General features: G+C 44.4%; 1 protein-coding gene across 1 annotated transcript; it reads left to right on the top strand.

Moving 5' to 3' along the window:
* FRMD7 (FERM domain containing 7) lies at positions 1-23,643 on the top strand. Its single transcript, XM_036740311.1, has 9 exons — positions 1-68; positions 3,130-3,227; positions 9,066-9,180; positions 10,300-10,447; positions 19,099-19,194; positions 20,243-20,406; positions 21,439-21,507; positions 21,596-21,671; positions 22,546-23,643. Exons 1-9 carry the CDS (start codon positions 16-18, stop codon positions 23,593-23,595), a joined length of 1,869 nt encoding a protein of 622 aa, XP_036596206.1. The 5' UTR covers positions 1-15; the 3' UTR covers positions 23,596-23,643.
* Positions 23,644-24,138: the final 495 nt, after the last annotated feature.

Consider the following 24,138-nt stretch of genomic DNA (forward strand, 5'->3'; position numbering starts at 1 on the left):
ATTCTTTTCAAATTTATGGTGAAATTTTTCCCAGTGGATCCCGGACACCTGAGAGATGAGCTGACAAGGTATTTATTGTACTTCCTCATGTAGGTCCAGGCCCTATCATGAAGTCATTGCATGAATGGAAGGCTTGGAGTTAGTCACTCTGGTGGGGAGGGAAGATAGGAAGGGAAGAACATCCTTGTCCTTGTTTTTCCCCCTCAACTACCACTACTACCACACATATGACCTTTGAACCCAGCATCTGCAGCAGAGGTCAATTATCATTCAGGCATAGGATGTTAAGTTGGGAGCCCATTCATCTGGGTTGCTAGGGCATGATGGGGCATGGCATCAGTGACCACAGGGTGACACAAGGGCTGGGTGCCTACCAGTGCAGGGATCAGCAAGCATGTGCCATTGTTGGTACATGTGGGAGGATGTTTCCAACTCCCCCACCCCACGTGACCGGGTTGGGCATGCAAACCTTAATCTTGTCCCTACGACCCTGTGTATGGTTAATTTTTCATACAAAATTCCATTTCCTCTGATTCAAGCTGATTTCAGTGGGCATTGAAAGCAGTAGGTATCTATAGATACCAGGGACAGCAGCAGGTGGGAGAGAAAATAATTGATAACAAATGGCTGCCAGAGGGCTAGACTTGTCTCATAAACATTTTGTTTTCCACAAAATATTTTCTCCAGTGATGTCAATATCACTATACCCTAAAGTCTTAGCTCCTAACAGTGATGACCTACATTTCCAGGGTTCTTTAAGGATGATTAATAAAGATAATAACCAGTTATAGAGCACTTTATGATTTACAGAGCACTTTCCTCATAACAGTGCTGGGGGGCAGGTGGTAAAATGATCATTATACCCATTTCACAGATTAGGAAACTGAGGGCCAAAGAGGGGAAGTGACTCTCCCAAAGATCACTAGTGAGTAGCAGAGAAGAGACTAGAACCTGGGAGTATGATCTAAAGTTCTGTGTGCTGAGAATCTGCTATGTCACCCTGGCTCCTCAGAATCAGAATGCCTCTATAAGTGTACTCTCACCTCAAAAGATGTGACTTCTTTTCTGGAAAAGTTCTTTGAAAACCATTTTCCTACAGTCTTTTCTTTCCTCCCTTGACCCAACTGCCAAATATAGGACCCCATGGAAACTTGCATAGCTGAGCGCACAGTCAGCAGATCGTGGCTGGTCTGCCATGATTTCCTGTGTGTGCTGATGTCTAGACAAGATTTGGATTTACGAATCTCCACACGTACCATGGATTATAGACATCAGAGCCTAAAGAGACCTTGGAAATTATCTAGTCCAATCCTACCTCATTTTACAGAGGAGGAAACTGAGGTCCAGTTAAGGGAAAGGTCTTGGTAAAGGTCACACAGTCAGTAAGAGTGTGTGTGTGTGTGTGACTGAGAGAGAGAGAAATCTATTCAGACTCTGGTCTGCTTACACCACATCTCACACTCTTGCCACTATGCCGAACTAGACCAAAATAAGCCTCATGAGGAATGAATGGACCTGAATCTCAATTGTGAACAATGGAAGGAAGGACTAGAGCAGAGATTCTTAACCTTTTTGGTTTCACCCCTTGGGTGACCTCTTGGGCAGGTTGGGCAGGCACATGGACCTCCTCAGAATAATGTTTGCAAACACAAAACAAAATACTGTCTTCAATTTACTGAGGAAGGGGGAGACATGATCCTTAGCAAAAGCACTTTGGTGGCTGAATGGAGGCCTAATTAGAGTAGGGAGAGACTTGGGGCAGGCAGCTGCCTCCCCCAGCAGGCTGTTGTAATAGTCCAGGTGTGAGATGATGAGGGCCTGCACCAGAGTGGGGGCAGGGTCAGAGGAGAAAAGGACGAGTATTCAAGAGATGTTGCAGAGGTGAACTCAACAGGCCTTGGCAACAGCTTGGATGTGGGGGATGTGGGGGATAGTGAGGAAGTATGGATGACACCAACATTGTGAACCTAGAAACCAAAGGAAACCACTTATGTCGAAATACAGTTATCAAAATAATTTTAAAAACAAGCTCATGACCCCAGGTTAGGAAGTCTTGCTCTAGAATCCTCATAACAGCATGGGGCTAAAGAGTGTGGGCCAAAGGTCATCCAGTTGGCAATGCGTGAGCCTTTGAGTGAGAGGAGCATGCCTTAAAGACCCTGTTCTCAGACATCCTGCCTTCTTTCCTGCAGGGAATATGGTTGGGTTTACAGGCAAGAAAAGACAGGGAGTGGGGGCTTCTGCTAGCACCTTGATGATTTGGGCTTGTCATTTCATTGGCATAAGGAGCCACCAATACACATCACCTGTTGACCCCCAACTGCCAGGCCTGGGGCAGAGCTTCTTCATCTGTTTTGCCTCATAGTTCCCTTAGGAAGTTTGGTGAAACCTGTGAACCCCTTCTCAGGATAATGGTTTTAAGTGCATAAAACGCAGGATCACAAAAGGTATCAAGTACATTGAAATTCAGTTTCCAAAAAATTGAGAAAAACCTGTTCTGGTAAGATCCCTTGTCTTAGAGAGCAGCCTGGGGGCACTGGTGGTGACGTGACTTGGCCCATTCATGTGCTTTCCTGCCTCCAAGGCCAGGTCTCTCTGTCTGCCACATCACGCCACCTCTGAATGGACCATCCTGGGAAGCTGACTACCGTTGTGGTCAGAAGGCTCGGGTTCACACCTCAGCTCTTTTACTTACTGACTGAGTGACCTTGGACCAAACCCTTTTTCTCTGTGAAATAGGGCTAAAAAAACCTGGTACTACCTTACTTCTAGGGCTCTAAACAGTATAGAAATGTGAATTGTTAACATAAGACCAACAGAACATTAAATCAGCTGGGCCGTGACCCTTCCTACTGGCCATCTCATCAACACCATAAGGGACTAACTTACCATGTGATAGATAAGGCCCAGAGCAGGGAAGTGATTTGTCTAGTGTACCACAGGTAGTGATAGAGCTGGCCTCAAACCCGGGTCTCTGAACTCCTAGGCCAAGGCCAGGCCCAGGCTCATGGCAGTGCTTGTTCGCAAATCAGCTTGAATCTCAGGGAAGGAACAAAGTGGTGTTCTTGTTCTTGCTTTCTCCAGGGACCTGCCTGCTAACTGTACTGAGGCCTGCTTTCTATCACACAGGTATCTATTTGCCCTTCAAATCAAGAAGGATCTGGCCCAAGGAAGGCTTCCGTGCAGTGACAATTGCACAGCCCTGCTGGTGTCTCACATTTTACAATGTAAGTGCAGACAGAGAGCACCTTCAGTGGGGGTGTGACCAGGCCCGCTGCAGGATGTACGAGGAGACAAGCATGATTCCTTAGCCGGGTGTGGTCTGATAGGGAAGCAGAGTAGCTGACTCTGAACCACACTGCATCCAGAGAATCTCAGCCACTCTGAGCTGGAAAGGAGTTCACAGGCCACCTCATCCTGCCCATAGCCATCCCTGACAGAATCCTTGAGAAGGGACCATCCGACTTCTGGAGAGCTGACCTGCAGTGATGGTGAACTCCCTATCTGAGTCTAGGCAGTGTCCTGTACTCCAGGAAGTGTTTCTTTCTATTTTTCTATTATATCATATTGTGCCCAGCTCTGCCCTCTCTGTGACTGCCCTTCATTGTGGAGGTCTAGGCCAGCCAAGCGTAAACTTCTCTGATAGATCGTACCAAGCTGGAAAGGCTTTGCATATGGGCCCTATGGTGGACTGTAGGATATTTGTTTAAGGTCCATCCCAGCGAAGTTCCGAGAGCTATAGCACAGTATATCAGATGAAGGTTTGGGCCAGAACTATCTGATGATAGCTAGGAGCTAGCATTGATCTAGCCCTTTAAGGTTTACCAAGCACATTTCATGTATTATCTCTTTTGAGTCTCACTACAGCCCTGGGAGGTAGGTGCTATTATTATACCCAACATACCTATTATTACACCCATTTTACAAATGAGGAAACTGAGACTCAGAGAGGTTAAGTGATTTGCCCAGAGTCTCACACTTATAAATAAGGTAAGATTTGAACTCAACTCTTCCTGACTCCCATTCCACAGCTTTATTCACTATGCCACTCAGCTGCCTATGCCTAAGTGTTGATGGAGGAAATAAGCAAACTCCTGAAATTATAGGTTGTTGAAGTATAGATACCATAGCTCTAGAGTTGGAGGGGATCTGAGGCCATCTAGTCCAACCTCCTCATTTTACAGGGGAGGAAGCTGAGGCCCAGGGAGGGGAAGGGACTTGCCCAAGGTAACAAGCAGTAAGCATCAGAAATGGTATTTGAACTTAGGCCTTCTGAGTCCAGGGCCAGTGCTTTTCCTCCTGTACCACGTTGTTTCTCAACCTCAATAACTGTTAATAAGAAGATTATGATCAGAATTCTAGAAGAGACCTTCGAGATCATGTCATCCAATCCCCTCATTTTACAAGTGAGGAAATTGAGTCCCACAGAAGGGAGAGACTTGCCTACAGCTATGAGATGACAGTGTTCTGGGCCTGTTTGTCAGATCTGACTCACCCTGAGAAACAAAGCCACCTAAAGTCTTTTATCTTATTTGCTTAAGCCAAACAGAATTGGATGGGAGGAGATAAATTGACTGTAGACAGGCTGAGCTGCCCAAAGCTTTTGGCCCCTGTCTTTTGGTTTGAGTTATCCCCTGCTCAACTGTGTTAGCCTAGATAATCCCAGCCTGACAGGGATGGCACCTTAGCACACACTTGTCCCCACGAGAGGCTCAAGAGGCTGTCGTGATGAAGCATTCAATCATTTTCCAGTTTTTCTTCTCAAAATTCAACTCAGTTCCTTATAGGAGTTTGCAGAAATCATGCTCAAAACTCTCATTTCTTAAGAGAAAAGCACATCATTGTCATCCTAGCTGGCCTTGCTATGATTGCCATATGGCTATATAGTTGCTTTGTAATTCTCCATAGCTCATTTAATGTTCATTAAGGCTCATTTGAGCCTCACAGTGACTCTGGGAGAGCAGGTGCTATTTGGACCCCAACCTGGCAGTTCATCAGTGTCAAGAGCTCCCAGTGGGGAAACTCCCAACAACTTCTCTGTAATTTACAACCCCATGGAATTTCCCAATGTACCAAGAGTTTTAATGACTTGATCAAAGTCATGTAGCTAGGATATGGTAGAAGAAGGACATGAATAGTGGGTGGTTTTCCTGGCATCAATGCCAACCTTCTATATTACCATGTCGCTTCTTAGGTACTAGTATGACCCCCCTGCCCCCGAGTAAACTGAGTCAATCTGGGAGTCAGGAATATGTGAGTTTGAATCCCGCCTCATTAGCTTTGTGACCTTGGGCAATATAACTCATAGGGTGGTTATGAGGATCAAATGAGATAACATGGAAAGCATTTTACAAACTTTAAAGAGCTTTAGAAATGTTAGCTATTATCATTAGCATAGTTTCAAATCTATGTTCTCATGATCCCTTCTTGGAAAATGCCTCCTTATTTCTGCCTTTCCTGGTCTTCTTTCAAGGCCCTACGTGGCCACTACTTCCATGAATCCCTCCCGGAACTCCTCAGTAGTCAGAGCTTTCTGCATCTTCAGATTTTTGTCTGCATCTTAGTCTTGCTTCCTAGCACTCCCTAACTCTCAGGGGTGTGCTAGAGCCAGCTCTAGACTGCTCACTAGAGCTGACTATGAAATTTTCAATGGGAGCATTTACACCTTGGAAATTGGCCAGCGCTGCAAATCAGAGCTTGTTTTATTGATTGTCTCTAGACTTAAGAAAGTGGTAGAGACAATGTAAATCATGCAGATTAAACTTAAAAGTATGAAATGAGCACATTTTTTTCCCTAGAGAACCAGTCGTTAAGCCCACCCTTGATTGTATTCTACTTCTCTGTATTCATGTTAGAGTCCCGTCCCTCCCATTAGATTCTAAGTAACCTGAAGGCAGGGACTGTGACAGGTTGGATCTTTTTATCCTCAACTCCTTCTCTGTGGTAGGTACCTAATAAATCTTTGTTGAATTCAGTGGAACCCCCTATTTTCTTTTTCTAGATATGGAAACTAAGGCCCAGAAAGGGGAATGAAGAACTTATAATCTTAGACTTTCAGAAATGAAAGCTGTGATGTAGTGAGAAAACACACACACACACACACACACACATGCATACATACATGCATACATACACGCATACATGCCCACACTCACACACCCACTAGAGTTGAAGTTAGAGGGCCTATGTTGAAATCCCAGCCCTGCTGCTCCCAATTTGTATGACTTTGGGCAAGTCATTTGTCCACTTAGGGCAGGCCTGCGCAACCTGTGGCCCATGGGCCACTTGTGACACGCCAAAGGATTTCCGGCAGCCTGCAGGTTGTGCAGGCCTGGCTTAGGGCCTCAGTTTCTTTACCTGTAAAATAAGGGATTTGGAATAGATGACCTCTGTTGACCCTTCCAGCTCTAAATCTGTACTCCTCTGCCCTCCTATTAGTATGTAAGCTCTTATTTTCTTTTCTCCCTTAGAAGGATAATTCATACTCAGCTTCTTTCTTCGGCTGGACAGAGGATCAAATAAAAACATGACCTGGACAAAGGTTGCTTGCTACATATATAGCATCTATGTTGTTATTGGGAGATCTGCCTTTGCCCTCCACAGGAGCTTAGGAACACATGATCAATTGATTAATTGTCCAGAGGTGTGTGTGTGTGGGGGGGTCTTAGCAACGCTGGGTGAGGAGAGAGATGACATGGCAAGCAAAAACCTAACCAGTTCTTAGCCTGCTTAAAAGAGATGTCTAGTTGCATAGAGACCCATTTGGCCTTAATGACTGGGAAAATTCCCCCGCCCTGGAGGCTTTCAGGTGCTGAGGGTGGATGCCTACTGCTCAGGGATATTGTAGAAGGCACTCTAGTTCAGCTTGCAGTTGGCCCTTGAGGCCTCTTCCCATTCTCACATTCTTCACGAGGCAGTTGAGGGTCCCACTGCCCTTTGCTTCATTCGGTCAGCCCCCATCTGGAACATCGTGTCCAGTTTAGGTAGGACATTGATAAAGTGATGAGCATCCTCCTCTGGCATACAGAATAGTGATGGCTTCCAATTCTTGCCATAAATGGATCAATCAGTTCAAGGAGTTAGGAGCTGGGGATATGTTTGGTCTGGAGAGGATAAGATTTGGGGTGGGAGTACATAATAGGGATCTTTGAGACTTTGAATATTCAAAGGATCATAGAGCTGGAAGGGATCATTTACATGGGGGGAAACTGAGGCCCAGAGAAGTTAAGGCATAGAAATGACTTCAAAACCAGGTCCTCAGCTTCCAGATGTTCTTAGCAATTGGTTGTTGACTGACTGTTGACAACCAGATCTTCCTTCTATTCCCCCTAAATTTGTTTATCTGCAATTTGTCCCCATTGCCCATGGATCTGGCCTCAGGCCAAGCAGGGCAAGGGTAATTCCTCTTGTACTTTAGGGCCCTTCAAATAATCAGAGACAGCTATCTTGTTCCTGGAGTTTTCTTTTCTCTTAGCTAATTATCTCCAGTTCCTTCAACGAATTCTCACGTGACATCATCTGGAAGCCTTTCGCTATCCTGGTTGCTCTTTTCTGGGTATACTTCACATCAATGTCCTTACAAAAATGTGGGGCCCACATTCCCCAGTTGATATATGGCCGATGGATCTGAACAGGTGGTATTCAAAGGAAGAAATCCAGACTATCAGCAGCCATATGAAAAAAAAAGGCTCCATATCGCAAATAATTAGAGAAATATAAATGAAAGCCACTCTGAGGCTCTACCCCTTAGATTGGCAAAGAGGACAAAAAAGGAAACTTAAAAAAAGTTAGAGGGGCTATGGAAAATTGGGCACATCCATGCACTGTTAGTGGAGCTGAGAATGGGCCAGCCATTCTGGAAAACAATTTGGAATCATTCACAAAGCTACTAAGCCATGCATGCCCTTTGACTCAAAGAGACCCACTACTGGGCCTGTAACCAAAGAGATCAAAGAAAGAACCAGCCACATACTAGGTACTTAAGAAATCCATATTGATCCATTGAGCTGACCAAAAATATTTATAGCAGCTCTTTCATGTTGTGGCAAAGAATTGGAAACTGAGGCGATGCTCATCATACGGTATGTGAATGTGATAGAATACTATTGTGGTATAAGAAATGGTTGGTGTCAGAGAAACCTGGGAAAACATATACACTGATGAAGACTGAAGTGAGCAGACCTAGGAGAATAACAGTAAAAATGACGTTGTAAAGACAAACAACTTTGAAAGACTTAACTCTGATTAATGCAGTGACCAGCCATGGTTCCAAAGGGCCCATGATGAAACAGGGTCCTGACAGAGAGGCAATGAACCCAGGGTGCAGAATGAAACACAGATTTTTTTAGACATGACCAATGAGGGGATCCATTTTGCTCGACTATGCATATTTACTACAAGAGTTTTGTTTATATTTTTTATTTTTCATGGTAGTGAGGGGTAATGGTGATAGGGAGAAAAAATAGATTGATGTTAATTTGAAAAAAATTTAAAAAAATTTTTAAGCTTTTATCTGCCCCTCCCCCTCAAAATGCAGGCACAGAAGTGAACACAGTCCTTCAGGTGTGATCTGATCAGGGCAGAGGCCAGCAGACCATCACCTCCCTAGCTGTAGAAGCTGCCATTCTTAATGCAGACCAAGATGGCCTAAGCTTTTTTTACTGGCCTGTCATTGTATGGGAAGGAGGTGGAGATTAAGAGGTGGGTGGGTTAGGAGTGGGGAGAACAGAGGTGGGAGGAGGCAGAGGGAAAGCATCAGCATCTGACAGAACTAGTAATCCTCAAATAACAAGGTTCGACTAAACCACTGACATCTCAAGGTCTGGATTGTGTTAATAGGACTTGGGCTTTCAGAGACCAGGCTCCCCTGGTGTCAGAATTGATCCACGGCAAGGATGCCTGGGATGCCAGTCAGTGCCTTTGCCCTTGGTTAGCAGCAGATTGAGTCTAAAGCAGCCTCCCAGGGGGCTCTTCTAAGAAGAGGAAATGGCCTAAGTCATCAACTGGGACATGGCTTTCTCTTTCTCTTTCTTCTCCCTTCTCCCTCCCTCTTGCCCCCTCCCCAGCGGAGCTGGGTGACTTTCATGAAGAAACAGACAGGAAGCATCTGGAACAAAACCACTACTTACCTAACCAGGGTGGCTTAGACAGCAAGATCCTGCACTTTCATCAAAGACATATGTGAGTACTTTAATTAGTGCCTGCCTTCATCAGCCCTGAACTAATGGCTCAGTCCAAAGCACTCTTGGAAAATAAGATTGGAAAAAGGAGCAGCTTGGGGCTCTGATAGAAGCACAATAGAGGCAGCTGGTGTTTCTGTGGCTCCAAAGCGCTTTACAGATATTAATTACCTCATTTGCCAACAAGTCTGTGAGGTAAGCAACTAGAGTATCATTGTCACATCCCAGCTTGATAGATTGCTGTGTGACCTGTGACAAGCCACTTCATCCCTATGGGCCTCAGTTGAGAGGGTTAGACTAGACCAGAGGTGTCAGAGATGAGGCCTACTGTGGCCTACAGCACTCCAGGGGTGGCCCAAACCAGATTCTAATGCAATTGAGAAATATTCAACAAAACAAAAATGCAGATAACATGACATTTTACAACTAAGTCAGCGTATGTTCCTCAGGCTCCTTATGTATGGTTTAGTGGCCCCTGTTTCTATTTGAGTTGGACCTCACAGGCCTAGATGATCTCTGGTCCACGTAGACCTAGAAGGCCCCGTGTAACCCTAAATCTGGGACCCTCTGATCTCCATTTTAGAGATGAGAAAACAGTTGCTCAGGGAGGGGCAGTGACTTGGGATCTTAGATGTAAAGTGGGAGGAGACCTTAGAGGTCATTGGGTCCAACTCCCACATTTTAAAAATGAAGAAAACAGAAGCCTAGAGAAAAGTGACATTCAAGGTCTTAAATCTAGTAAGTATCTAAGGCAGAATTGGAACTTGCCCAAGGTCACATAGCAAGTGGCACTTTACTATTTAGAAAGCACCTTCCTTACATTCATGAGGTTGATAGGGCAGGTATTATTAATCCCATTTTACAGGCTCAAAAACTAAGGATCAGAGAGGGCAAGGAGCCAGTTGAAAGTAATTCTCATTAGAGATGGAATTCTAATGCAGGACCTCCTTATGCTAAGGCCATTGACCTCTTTACAACATGATCAGGATTCTCTGATAAATAGCAGAGCAGGGCTTGGGCTTGTCTCCTAGAGTTGTAGGCCAGCTGTTGGGGAGAGAGGGAGTGGTGGAGAGGTCCCTCTAGCAGAGTTGGGAGGCTCACATATCTCTTTCCCTTACAGTGGTAAGAGCCCGGCAGAATCGGACATCCAACTACTGGACATAGCAAGGAAGCTTGAAATGTATGGGATCAGACCTCACCCTGCCAGCGATGGTGAAGGGACTCAGATTCATTTGGCCGTTGCCCACATGGGAGTGCTGGTATTACGGGTAAGGGCATTTTCCTTTCCTCTGAGGAAACTGGTATCTCTTCCTCACACCCAGTCCCCAAATAGGCTTTGGAGCTCTGGAGGATTTGGTTTTAGAAGATCACAGGGTTTCATAGCTAGAAGAGACATTTGAGATCATCTGCTAATCTCACACCCTTACTTTACAGATGAGAAAGCTGAGTTCCAGGGAAGGAAAGTGACTTGCCCAGGGACTGTTTGCAGCAGTGCTGGGATTTGAACCCAGGCCAATGTCTAGTACTCTTTCTACCATACCATACTACTTTTTGAATCTCCTTGTTTTACAGATGAGGAAACTGAGGCTCAGAGAATGACTTGGCTAAGGTCCCATAGTTAATAGCAGTATCAGTCAAATCCCGTCTGGAGTATTGTGTTCAACTCTAGGCCCTCTTGTTTAAGGACATGGATCTGAGATGGAGTGTCCAGAGGGCAACCAAGATGGTAAAGGGCCTTGAGTCCCTGACATAGGAAGATCAGTTGAAGGGCATGTTTATCCTGGAGAAGGGAAGACTCAAGTTGGCCATGGTAACTATATTTAAAGGGAATGTCATGGTAGAAGGAGCTAAGAGACAGGTTTAGGCTAACAGTGACATCTGTTTCAAAGTGGGCTGGCCTGCCTTGGCAGGTGGAAGGTTCCTGTTCCTTGGACATCTTCACATATGCCCCTTCTAAGGTTTGTTGGATTTGATTCCTTTCATGTGGAAGTTGGACTGGTGGGCCCTTCCATTCTCTACTTCTCTGATTCCATGTCCGTGAACTCTCACTCTAAAGTTCAGTACTATTTCCATTACATCCCAGTTGCCTCAATTTGATTAAGGGATTATTAAAATGCTAACACTCTTCTGACCAAGGATTCTCTTCCTCCTGGAATATTTTCTTTTCAAGCAAAATGATATAGAGGAAAAAACACTGGACTTGTAATTAGGAAAGACCCAGGTTCAAATTCCACCTCTGACACTAGCTGTGTGATTTTTGGGCAAGTTACTTCAACTCTTTGGACCTCATCTGTAAAATGGGGATAATAATTTTTGTGTTGTATGCCTCACAGAGGTGTTGTGACGAATGCTTTTGGTAAAATTAGAGATATATGACCTATTATTATTATTGATTTTTCTGCCTTATTCTGGAGCAGCTCAAAACACCTTCCTTTTTAGCTTAAGTCACAGACCATGCTGTTTTGGAATCTTTCCACCATCAATCAAACCATTCTCTGTCTTTTTAAAATAGAGTATTCTGAGACTGGTCTGATTGCAGGCCTTGATCCTCACCCTGACCTCTCATCAGACAGAAAACTCAGGGCAGCCTATAGTCAGGCTAATTTTTCAGCACATAGCTAGATTTTATTTTCCTTTCAAAAAAATCAGTCTTTTTCTCTTGCTCTCCTTCTCTCCAAGAGAAGGAGAGAGGAAGGTACCTTGTGTTCAAATCGGTGTAGTAATTTGATGTTTTCTTGATGATTTATTGTCATTACTGTGAAAATCAGTTATTGTACTGGGTAGTAAATACAGCAGTTTTGCTTCCTTCCTACCTTTCTATCTCCAAATCTATCTGTCCCTCCCAACTAGAGAGGGAAAAGAATAATCTGCTCCATACAAGCAAACCTTTATTAATGCCAGCTATAAAAGGCAGAGCCAAGATGGCAGCTGGAAAGCAGGGACTTACCTAGGACTTTCCCCCACGACCCTCCAAACACCAATAAAAAATGGCTCTGAACAAATTCCACGAAATAGCTGAGAGAAGCAGGGCTCCAGCCCAGGACAGCCTGGGTGGTCGCTGGGTAAGGTCTATTGTGCACGGAGCTGGGAGCGGAGCGCGGCAGAGCCCAGCATGGGCTGCGCCCAGACCAACCAGACCAGGAGCTGGGCAGAACAGGCCCTAGTGCCCTGAATCAGTGAGCTGTTGCAGTTACCAGACTTCTCAACCCACAAACACCAAAGACAACAGAGAAGAATAGTGGGAAAAGCTGCAGGGACAGAGTGAAAGGAATTTGAGGTTTGGCCATTGCCCCGGAGGCAGCGGAGGTGGTGCAGCTACAGAACTACAGCTGCAGTTGCATCCGGCCCCAGGCCCACCTGGTGGGAGGAATTAAGTGGCGGATCAGAGCTAGAGTACAAAGCCTGCTTAAGATCTGTGTCCGGTCCAGGTTGGCGGTTCTTGGGGGAGGAGGAACTCTGATGTGGCAGAGCTTGCTGTGTAGAAATAGCTCTGAAAACAATAGCACATCCACTCAAGCTTGGAGCAAAGAACTCTCTACAAGCAGTCATACCCTGACAAAATGCTCAAGGGTCAAGTAAGTTGGCTGGGAACATGGCCAGCCAGCGAAAACAGACTCAGACTTTGGAATCTTTCTTTGGTGACAGAGAAGACCAAAACATACAGCCAGAAGAAGTCAACAAAGTCAAAGAGCCTACATCAAAAGCCTCCAAGAAAAAGATGAACTGGTCTCAGGCCATGGAAGAACTCAAAAAGGATTTGGAAAAACAAGTTACAGAAGTAGAGGAAAAATTGGGAAGAGAAATGAGAGTGATACAAGAAAACCATGAAAAACAAGTCAATGACTTGCTAAAGGAGACCCAAAAAATACTGAAGAAAATAACATTTTAAAAATAGACTAACTCAAATGGCAAAAGAGCTTCAAAAAGCCAATGAGGAGAAGAAGGCCTTGAAAGGCAGAATTACCCAAATGGAAAAGGAGGTCCAAAAGACTACTGAAAAAAATACTACCTTAAAAATGAGATTGGAGCAAGTGGAAGCTAGTGACTTTATGAGAAATCAAGATATTATAAAACAGAACCAAAGGAATGAAAAAGTGGAAGACAATGTGAAATATCTCATTGGAAAAACCACTGACCTGGAAAATAGATCCAGGAGAGATAATTTAAAAATTATTGGACTACCCGAAAGTCATGATCAAAAAAAGAGCCTAGATATCATCTTTCAAGAAATTATCAAGGAGAACTGCCCTGATATTCTAGAGCCAGAGGGTAAAACAGAAATTGAAAGAATCCACCGATCACCTCCTGAAAAAGATCCCAAAAAGAAAACTCCTAGGAATATTGTCACCAAATTCCAGAGCTCCCAGGTCAAGGAGAAAATACTGCAAGCAGCCAGAAAGAAACAATTTGAGTATTGTGGAAATAATCAGAATAATACAAGACCTAGCAGCTTCTACATTAAGGGATGGAAGGGCTTGGAATATGATATTCCGGAGGTCAATGGAGCTAGGATTAAAACCAAGAATCACCTACCCAGCAAAACTGAGTATCATGATCCAAGGCAAAATATGAATCTTCAATAAAATAGAGGACTTTCAAGCTTTCTCAGTGAAAAGACCAGAGCTGAATAGAAAATTTGACTTTCAAACACAAGAATCAAGAGAAGCATGAAAAGGTAAACAAGAAAGAGAAATCATAAGGGACTTACTAAAGTTGAACTGTTTTGTTTACATTCGTACATGCAAAGATGATGTGTGTAATTCATCAGACCTCAGTATTAGGGTAGCTGAAGGGAATATACATATACATACATACATAAATACCTATATATATGTGGACAGAGGGCACAGGGTGAGTTGAATATGAAGGGATGATATCTAAAAAATTAAAGTAAAATTAAGGGATGAGAGAGAAATATATTGCAAGAGGGAGAAAGGAAGAGATAGAATGGGGTAAGTTATCTTGCATAAAAGTGGCAAGAAAAAGTGATTCTGTTGGGAGGGAAGAGGGGGCAGGTGATGGGGAATGAATGAATCTTGCTCTCATCAGATTTGACCTGAGGGGGGAATACCATACACACTGAATTGGGTATCTTACCCCACAGGAAAGAAGGAGGAAGGAGATCAAAAAGGGGGGACAATAGAAGGGGGGCAGATAGGGAGAGGAGGTAATCAAAAGCAAACACTTTTGAAAAGGGACAGGGTCAATGGAGAAAATTGGATAAAGGGGGATAGGATAGGAAGGAGCAAAATATAGTTAGTCTTTCACAACATGAGTATTGTGAAAGGGTTTTGCATAATGATACACATGTTACCTATGTTGAATTGCTTGCCTTCTTAGGGAGGGTGGGTAGGGAGGGAAGAGGGGAGAGAATTTGGACCTCAAAGTTTTAAAAGAAGAGGTGCAAAAAAAAAAGTTTTTGCATGCAACTAGGAAATAAGATATACAGGCAATGGGGCATAGAAATCTATCATGCCCTACAAGAAAGTAAGGGAAAAGGGGATGGGTGGGGAGTGGGGTGACAGAAGGGAGGGCTGACTAGGGAACAGGGCAATCAGAATATATGCCATCTTGGAGTGAGGGGGAGGGTAGAAATGGAGAGAAAATTTGTAATTCAAACTCTTGTGAAAATTAATGCTGAAAACTAAAAATATTAAATAAATAATGATTTATTTAAAAAAAATGCCAGCTACATGCAAGGCACTGAGGGCTTAATGACAAAAATGACAAGTTTCTGACCTCAAAGTGCTTACATTCTACTGAGGTCAGAGTTATATGTTCAGGGGTAAGTATAGCATAGTAGAGGAAGTAACAGGGTGAAAGGAGAGAGTGATCCAGGCAAAATACTTGAGGAAAAAATGAGACGAGAGAGTGCTTTAAGCTTAGTGGTTCAGGGAAGGATACCCCTGAGCTGGGCCTTGAAGGAAGACAGAAGGAGTATATTCCAGGCATGCCAGACTTAGGCAAATGTACAGAGGCAGGAACTAAGAAGCAGCCCAGGAATCAATTTAGCTGCAGTTTCCCATGTGTGAAATAGGTTTGGAGAGGTGGGTTGGAGGAGTCAGATTGTGGTAGACCTTACGGGACAGTCTACAAACCTTTTTATGTCCCAGGGACTGTGCTAAGGACTGGGAATACAAAGAAGGCAAAAATATGGTCCTTGCCCTCAAGAAGCTTTTATTCTAATGGAGACAACATGCAGATAATAATGTACATACAAGATGTATATAGTGTAAATGGAAGGCCATCTCGGAGGGAGGGCATTAGCAATTGATGGGGGAGGGACAATAAAGGCCTGCTGTAGAAGGTAGAATTTTACCTGAGTCTTGAAGAAAACTAGAGAAGCCAGAAGGCAAAGGTTAGGAGGAGGTGCATGGGCATAGGGGCATATGACATGTTTCCTGACTCAGGATCACAGAGTATGTGGAGAGGAGTCAAGTGTAAAAATATTAGAAAGGTAGGAAGGTGCCAAGTTGTGAAGAAAGCCAAACAGAATTGGTTTTTGATACTGGAGGTAGATAGGGAGCCCCTGGAGTTTATTGAGTAGAGGGAGTTGCATAGTCAGACCCAAGCCTTAGGAACATCAATTTGGCAGATTCATGGGTAGAGTAAGGAAAGACCAATTGGAGCAGGCTACTGTAATGGGCCAGGCATAAGATGCCAAGGGCCTGGACCAGGGAGCGGCACTATGAATGGGAGTGAGTGTGAGTGAGTAGTCGGGGATGCTGCTGCATCCAAGAGCCTGGATTACTGGGAGGTTGCCCTTGGCAGTGACAGAGAGGTTCTGGAGAGGGCACAGTTTGGGGATAAATGGAATGAGTTCAGTTTTGGACATTTTTAGTTGGATGGACAGGATACTCCATTTCAAGAGCATTTGGTGGAATGGAGCTCAGGAGCACGTTAGAACTGGATATCCAGCTTTGAAACTGCACTGGATAGATCTGGGAATTATCAGCATAGAGAAGAGCAGAGGGCACAGGACCGAACCCTGAGGGGCACCCATTGTTAGAGGGCATGATCTGGAGGAGGATCTGGCAAAGGATGCTGAGAAGGAGCGTCAGATGGTGAGGAAGAGAACCAGTCTTGAAAACTCAGTGGGGAGGTTATCAAGGAAAAGAGGAGATGAACAGTTTTCCAGGCTGCAGAGAGGTCAAGACGGATGAGGACTGAGAAAAAAAGCCATTGCATTTGGGAGTTAAGAGACAATTGGTACTTTTGGAGAGAGCATGTTCAGTTGAAGAATGAGGTTGGAAGCCAGATTGCTGAGAGTATAGGAGAGAGTAAGAGGAGAGGAGGAAGTAGGGGGACAGATCATAGGTGACTTTCTCAAGTTCAACCTCAAAATGGAAGAGACGTATTGGATGAGAACTAGCAGGAATGGTCAGGTCATGGTTTTCAAAGATGGGGGAGACATTGCAGTGTTTATAGGCAGCAGGTAAGCAGCCATTAGAAAGGGAGAAATTGAAGCCTGGCAAACATTTCTCTGCTGGAGAAGACAGGAGAGATGGTGTCAGGAGTACACAGGAGTTTAAAAAAGAAATCAGTGATGTGAGAAGAGAAAGCTCTGTGTGAGTGGCCTCGCTTTTTTGGATGAAGTGTGAGGCCAAGTCCACAGGTGGGAGGGTCTGAAGGAGGCACAGTTGGTGGCTAGAGGAGGGGTAAAAAGGTTTGGAATAACCACTGGTGAGTGGCAGAGTGAATTGATCTGGGAGATAGGTGTAAAAAGATTGCCTTGCAGTGAGGGCTCAGTTGAGATTATGTAACATAAGTTCTAACACAATCTCATGATTTTCTCCATGGAATGCTGGGAATAATCTAGGGTTGGGGTATGGCAAGACATGATTGGCAATAGGACAAGGGACTCAAGTTAGACTCAACAGATTCACCAAGAATTCATGATAGGGAAGGGAGGAGAGTATAGCCAGTTCAAGGGTCATGATCAGGAAAGAACTGAGGGTTGGGAGGATTGGTGAGGATAAAGAACATAGTTAGGGGTCACAAGGCAGAGGGAGATGTAGAATGATAGAAGAGATGATCATATAAAGGAATTTCAGAGTTCCTGAATATGGAAGGAGAACCACTGAGGATGATGGTAACATAGAGGAGATGACCGTTCTGTGGTGGGTGGAGGACTGGTCATGGGAATTGAGTAGATAAAGGAACTGATGGCATTTGAAAGAGGATGATTGAAGGCTCTTAGTACAAAGTTAAAAGTTAGGATGGAAAGACTGAGCCAGGCACTGACCTCATTGAGGCAAGGAAGGAGAATGTCCTGGGGGTGGGTAGGTAATAGACACAAGATTCTTGATTGGCTGATTGCAACACCTTAAATGAGAGATAGTTGAGTGATATTTATAGAGGGACAGTTTGGAAGTGAGTGGTGGGGTGTGGAAGTACAACTAGGCCTGGAAAGGGTGGGTAGGGATGTCATATTAACAGGAGTGAGCCAGGAAAAGGTGGGAAGCAAATATGTTCATTTGGAAACATACAGTCTAGAGAACCCAGTGAAAAGGGGTAAATCTGAGTGGAACATTTGGAAGGTAGGGTCAAGGACATAAAAATAAAAGGAGGAGGAAGTGTGGGATGGAGAACTGGGATTGTATGACATCCAGGGGTTCAGAATCACAGGAATGGGGCTAGTATGAGCGGCTTGGAGTATGTTAACTATTGAGGAATGAGTCCGGGCAATCACTGGTTGGGAAGAGGTCATCTGAGGGTGGCATGTGATTCAAGGCCCTCCCTCAACATAGTAGGTGGTGAGGTTGTATCCTACGAGGCCCAAGAGGCCTGCCTCACAGCAAGCAGGACAGAGCAGACAAAGGTAGGGCCTGGGAAGAAGCCAGGAGCCCAGAGGTGGCTATTCGAGGTGAATCTAGATATGATCTCCAGAGCACTGGAGAAGGCCCTGAAGCAAAGAGAACAGATTCAGGGCTGATGCTGGAAGCTAACCAGAAAGTCAAAAGCCCTGAAATTTTTGAGAAGGTGAGTGAAATCAAAGCTGTGTCTTAGGAAGAGTGTTTATTTTGGTAGATGTATAAAGGACCAATCAATTAATCAGTAAGTGCCTACTATGTGCTAGGGGAAAAAGTATAAAGAATGAAACAATCCTTACTCTAACGGGACTTAGATCCTAATAAGGTAAGACAAGTGCATATGTAATAAGCATATGCAGAATACATGCAAAATAGATCTAAGGGGGAAAGACTAGACCGGAGGTTCCCAAACTTATTTCACCTACTGTCCCCTTTAAAAAAATATTTACTCAGTGCCCCCCTGTAAATCTACTTTCTTTAACACTTTAATAGTATTTTAAAAATTTGCATCATTTCAAAAGAAATAAAATATTTTTTTTAAAAATGGCACATCTTAAATTTAATAATTTATTGTAAATTTGTGGGTTTTTCTGCATTGAACTTTTGATGATGCAATATTGAATCATGTAACCATACAGTATTGTATTGTAAACAACTCATTATAAAAATATTCCTGCCAATGCATTTTGGATCTCCCAACAATGTGCCACATGCTTGCCTGCCAATACTTGCTGGTTAAGACCCATTGGTGGACTTGACCACTGATGGTTATAACTTGCATTTTGTGTGTTTATTTGGAAAATAATGTAATCACTGTGGCTTTAACTCTGTTGTGCAACAGATGAAACATATACAAACAAAATTTTCTTCTCTTCTTTCCTTATGCTTCCACTGCCCCCTTATTTTATTCAGCCCCACAATTGCACCTGAGGCTACTACTGCCCCTCTCTCCCTCATTGTTCTAGCACCCCCCAGGGGACAATATCACCCACTTTGGGAACCTCTGGACTAGACCAATTAGGAGCCTGTTACAATAATAATAATAATCTGGCTGTGGGTGGGTGTGTTGACACGTATCTACAGCTCTTCAATATATTTCATTCTAGGGGAATACAAAGATCAATACTTTCAACTGGGCTAAAATCCGTAAGCTGAGTTTTAAGAGAAAGCATTTTCTTATCAAACTCCATGCGAACATTTCGGTAAGTGTCTTCTAACTGTGGTCATTTGGTTTCTGTTCGCTTGGGGAGTCGAGTATGCTTTTGCAAATACCCAGTGCACGTGGTTGGAGCAGGAACTGCTCACATTGGCAGGTCCCTTGCTTATACATCCATCCCTGCCCCCTCCTCCTTGACTTCTAAGGTGTAATGAGCCTGTGAATGCAAATTCTCATGGTCAGAACCAAAGCTCTAGTGGTGATTTTCCTGTGGGGAAATTCCAAAGCAGGTGGGTCCACATTCCATTGTATTCATCTAAGGAAATACCAACAGCTCACATTTTAGTAACTTAGCAAGTGCTTTCCATGGAACAACCCTCTGAGGCTGCCAGTGAAGTTACAGATGGCCCAGGGGTACATGTACCCTGGGAGAAGTCAGAGCAGCTTGGAAAATGGGTTTGTCGTTTTTACATCCCAGTCATTCCAGGATACCCCCACCCCCAGTGAGCCCAGCCTTGTGGTTGTTGTCTGCTTTGCTTAACTGTTTCATCTTCCACTGTATTCCACATTCCATACCCATAGTCCCCTACTTGTCCAAGGAAAGGAAGAAGGTATATCAGAATTTGGATTCCATCACAAGCTTTGGTATAAACTAAACAGTAACACCCAGTGAGATACAGCCTTCAACACAAGGTTACCCGGGCAGTGAATTACATTCCTTCACCCCTAGTTTAAATTATTCAACTCAATGCCATCTATAAAATACTACTATGATGAATTCCTTCGTTTACATAGAACTTTCTAGTCTAGAAAGTCCTTCCAAATTTTTCTTCTGACTTGATCCTTGCCACTCTATATGAGACTTAAAATGTTTGAGCCAGAAATGACCCCTTGTTTTACTGATGAGAAAATTGAAATTCAGGGAGGGCAAAGGCGTGCCCAAGGTGCCACAGGTGGGAAATGGAGTGGAGATGTCCATGTTGCCTGCATAGAAAGGCCACGAACCATCTAGCTGGACACCCTCCCTTTACAGGGGAAGAAACCTCGGGGAATTCTCAAGGACTCTGAATCATTGTCTTATCTGAATCACGCAGGTGTTGTACAAGGACACATTGGAGTTTACCATGGCCAGTAGGGATGCGTGCAAAGCCTTCTGGAAGACATGTGTTGAGTACCATGCCTTTTTTAGACTCTCTGAAGAACCCAAATCAAAGCCCAAGACACTCTTCTGCAGTAAGGGCTCGAGTTTCCGCTATAGGTGATGTTTTTTAAAGTTTATTTTGGAAAAACATAACAAAATCAAACCTGTTTTTACTAACTGAGATCAAAACCGGGGACTTTTGTTCTAGAAGCCAAAAAAAGTCAATTTCAATAGGTTGGGGTTGGTTATGTATGCTGCACTTGTATGTAGGCTGCTTTGCTGAGCTTCGCTTTGGTCTGCCTAGTGACAATCTGCTTATTTGGCCTTCAGAATGGCTGGGACATAAAATCAAGTCAGCTACTGATGCTTTGAAGGGTATAGAAATTGTTAGCTGGAGTGTGCGTCCTTTGGATCTGGGGAAAGCTGAGGACGCTAAGTCCAGCTTCCTCATTTTGGGTGAGAGGAAGCACTTTGCTCAAGATGACTCAGGCTGAGCTCTGATTCAAACCCAAGTACTCTCAGATGAAGTGTTCTTTCTACTCACATATTGCCCACATTTATTCAGCATTTTCCCCAGGTCCTATGGCCCACTTCCCCACTCTTGGGTAGCCTACCTTATATCAGGTTCTTTTGGTGTCTACTTAAAATGGTTTTCCTTTCAAACATTTTAGGCATGTGATCCATATACTTTGAACCAATAGGATAATTTAACATTTTCTTAATGATTCCAGGCTTTTAATTAGAGCTAGGGACTTGACCTGTAATTTCACTGTTATGGGAACTCCCTCTATCAAAGCAGGCCAGTATCCTTTCTGCAACTTGGTCTTAGTCTCAAGTGCCTTCTAGCTCTTGGTTTGCTGTTTCTTGGGAGATACTCCATTTCCTACCTCCGTGCTTTCCCCTATCCTCTGGAATTCGCTCCCTCCTCACCCTTGCCTCCAATCTTAGAATGCCTAGAGGCTTCTCAGCCTCTCCCCCCAACTACTTTACTTTCTATGTTTTATATTTACTCATGTATGTATGTATTTTTCCTTCGATAGGCACAGTGAGTATAGGCCCTGATGCTTAAAAGTTTACTGTATTTAAACTAAGGTAATAATGAAGAAAACTGTTCTTTTACTTAACACAAATCTGTCTTCATTTCATTAGTGGAAGAACCCAAAGGCAACTTTTGGAATATGGGAAAAAAGGCAGGCTGAAGAGCTTACCCTTTGAGAGGTAGGGATTTATTGTCTCTGAGCTGAATTTAGGTTTCTCTGCACTTTTGTGGTCACAAGGCCATGACTCTTCTGTTTGGGGATTTCAGGAAACATTACCTGCCTCAATACCATGAGCGACAGTGTAGGTCATCCCCGGATCTCCTCTCCGATGTGGCCAAGCAGGTAAAGTTTCTTCATTTGGCACACTGCAATTTGTCTGTCCCATGCTACCATTTCCACCAGCTTCTCTCAAGGCTCTTCACTGGAGCCAACACAGACACCTGTAGAGGCACATTTAGCTCTTGCAAGCCAAGAGGGCATTCAGGAAGGGACCAGTGTCATTTGGGCAGGGGAAGAACCAGCAAAGAGCAGGGCAGCCAAGGTGCACAAAGTGCAACTGTCTCTAGAGTTAAAGCTTGACTATTTTTCCTTGCAGAACATTAAGGTCTATCAGGAACAAAAGGTCTTGAAGCATTTTTGTTTTATGGCTTTGAAACTCAATTTCAGAGAAGACATTTGCTGTTCCCTTGATACACAGGGATTTGCTTCAAGTTGAGTTTAGTGACATTTATTATTCTCCTCCCTCCCCACCCCCAAGATTTAGCAGCCCATATTCATTCATTATGTGGTCCATAAACTCATACATCTTCATGTAAATCAAAGGCAGAGATGAAAGAGACCTTGGAGATAATCTAGTCTAATTCACTCTCTCCACCGTCCCCCACCCCTTACTTGCACAGCAGATGAGAAATCTGAGGCCTAAGGAGGGAATGTGAATCACTCCAGGCCATGTAGTAAGTTGGTGACAGAGCTGGGCCGCTGCCAGATCTCCTGCCTCCCAGGCCGATGGGACAGAGAAGACAGAACTGCAGCTGGCCACGGACATTTCACATCCCTGAGCTGGGCTGTCACTTGGTTTTTATCTTTTCTGCACAAATGATTCAATATGCTAACAAAATCTGGGCTGTTGAGATTCCCCACAGCTGTGCTTCTTTGAATCCCTGTTCCCCTGACAACTTTGCCCCACTCCAAGCTTCCTGTCTTTCCCCCCCCCAAGGTTGAAGATCTGCATCTCGTGTACGGTGGTGGGTGTTACCGCAGCGTGAATGGAGTGCATGCATCGGAGCCCACGCTCGACAGCAGGAGGAGGAATTCCACAGTGGAGGTGACGTTTGCAGCTGAGTTTGAGCGTTCCAAACCGGAAGCTGACCCAACGCTTCTGCACCAGTCCCAGAGCAGCTCAACTTTCCCTTTCATTTATACCAAACCTGAGTTCAGCCCTGATCCTGAGCCTGATGACTTCTACAGGCAGAAGAGCCCTCTCAACTCCTTCCAGACAAGCTCCAAGTTTGCTGAAGGTAACACGAGCACATCTGGGAACACAAGAGGGGTCGTCCCCCCAAGGCAGCAGCTAACCTATACAGATCTACCTTATATTCCCCATGTCAGGCAGCAGGTTGACGTTGCACCTCCACAAGTCTTTTTTTACGTGGACCAGCCACCGCAGGTACCCAGGCACTCTCCAGCCATGGCCGCTTTAGGGAAGGCAGCCCAAAGAAGCCCTCACGATGCCAGAAGGGATACCTTTCAGCATGACTTTCAGGAACTAGAAGAAGCCCTAGCCAGGACTAGCAGTGGGGACAGCCCTAACATGGGTGTGGAAGATGATGACAGAACTCTGGAAGATGCCTTTGAGTACAGAGTTCAAGAGCAAACCCCAAAACGGTCTCACAGCCATTCAGATGTGAAAACCATCCGCTTTCCCTTTGGGTCAGAGTTCCAACCCCTGGGGCCTTGCCCTGCTCTAAGTCGAAAAGCTGATTTCTTCACGTACATGTTTGCCCAGCAGGAATTTCCAGAGGTCTTGAGGAGTCAGAGTGCAGCTGAACAGTATTTAGGTAGTGAATCCAGTGATTCAGAACCAGAGATGCTTCACCCAGACTACTACGCTCTGTATGACAAAACGGCAAGATCGCCCATGGCCAGAATCCGTTTGTCTTCTGGTAGTCTCCAACTAGATGAAACAGATGAGGAGGTGTCTTTTACTACACCTGCTGCTCAATCAGGCAGGACCGCACTGAAACCACGCAATTATTTTTTAGCGTGACAGACCCAGTTTTAAAAATGATTTTCTTTCTGGCAAAATATTTTCAACCCTCAACCTCCTTGCAAAGCACCCTGGGTCCCCAGTGGAGTTATTTACTCCTGCCCCTCCACTCCTCCCTCCCTCTGCTGCGGTTGGGGGAAAGGGATTTTCAAGTTAGTGGGGGGGTGGTCCATGTGTCCTGCATCCCCAGCTATAACTTGAAATATCTTTTTCATTAGAATAGATTGCTTTAAATGGAAGTTAAGTTCTATAGTGTCATTAGCACCGTTATTCTATGTTAAGGTTAACAATTGACTGACACCAGTGAACAATTAGGTGGCATCCTCAAGAGGTATGACTTTGGTGGTTGTCTCTCCCTCAATAGTCTTCAAAAGAGATTAGTGTTCTACTAGAGACTGTTCCTCCACATCTCATGTGCCAGTGCAGTATTTTGGTATCCCTTTCTTGGGTCCCATTGCAATAAGCACGCTGGGTGTTTAGCTCATCTTAAGATGCCTTGATCTTTCTCAACTTGTAACCCCCCTGTTGTCATATATAGTTCTC

Source organism: Trichosurus vulpecula, chromosome X (assembly GCF_011100635.1).
Source record: "Trichosurus vulpecula isolate mTriVul1 chromosome X, mTriVul1.pri, whole genome shotgun sequence".
Taxonomy (NCBI): Eukaryota; Metazoa; Chordata; class Mammalia; order Diprotodontia; family Phalangeridae; genus Trichosurus; species Trichosurus vulpecula.

Coding starts and splice junctions, on each gene's coding strand:
- FRMD7 (XM_036740311.1), top strand. CDS start 16: ATGGTGAAATTTTTCCCAGTGGATCCCGGACACCTGAGAGATGAGCTG. Junction 21,508..21,595: donor AAGAGCTTACCCTTTGAGAG/GTAGGGATTTAT, acceptor TGGGGATTTCAG/GAAACATTACCTGCCTCAAT. Junction 21,672..22,545: donor TCTCCGATGTGGCCAAGCAG/GTAAAGTTTCTT, acceptor CCCCCCCCCAAG/GTTGAAGATCTGCATCTCGT.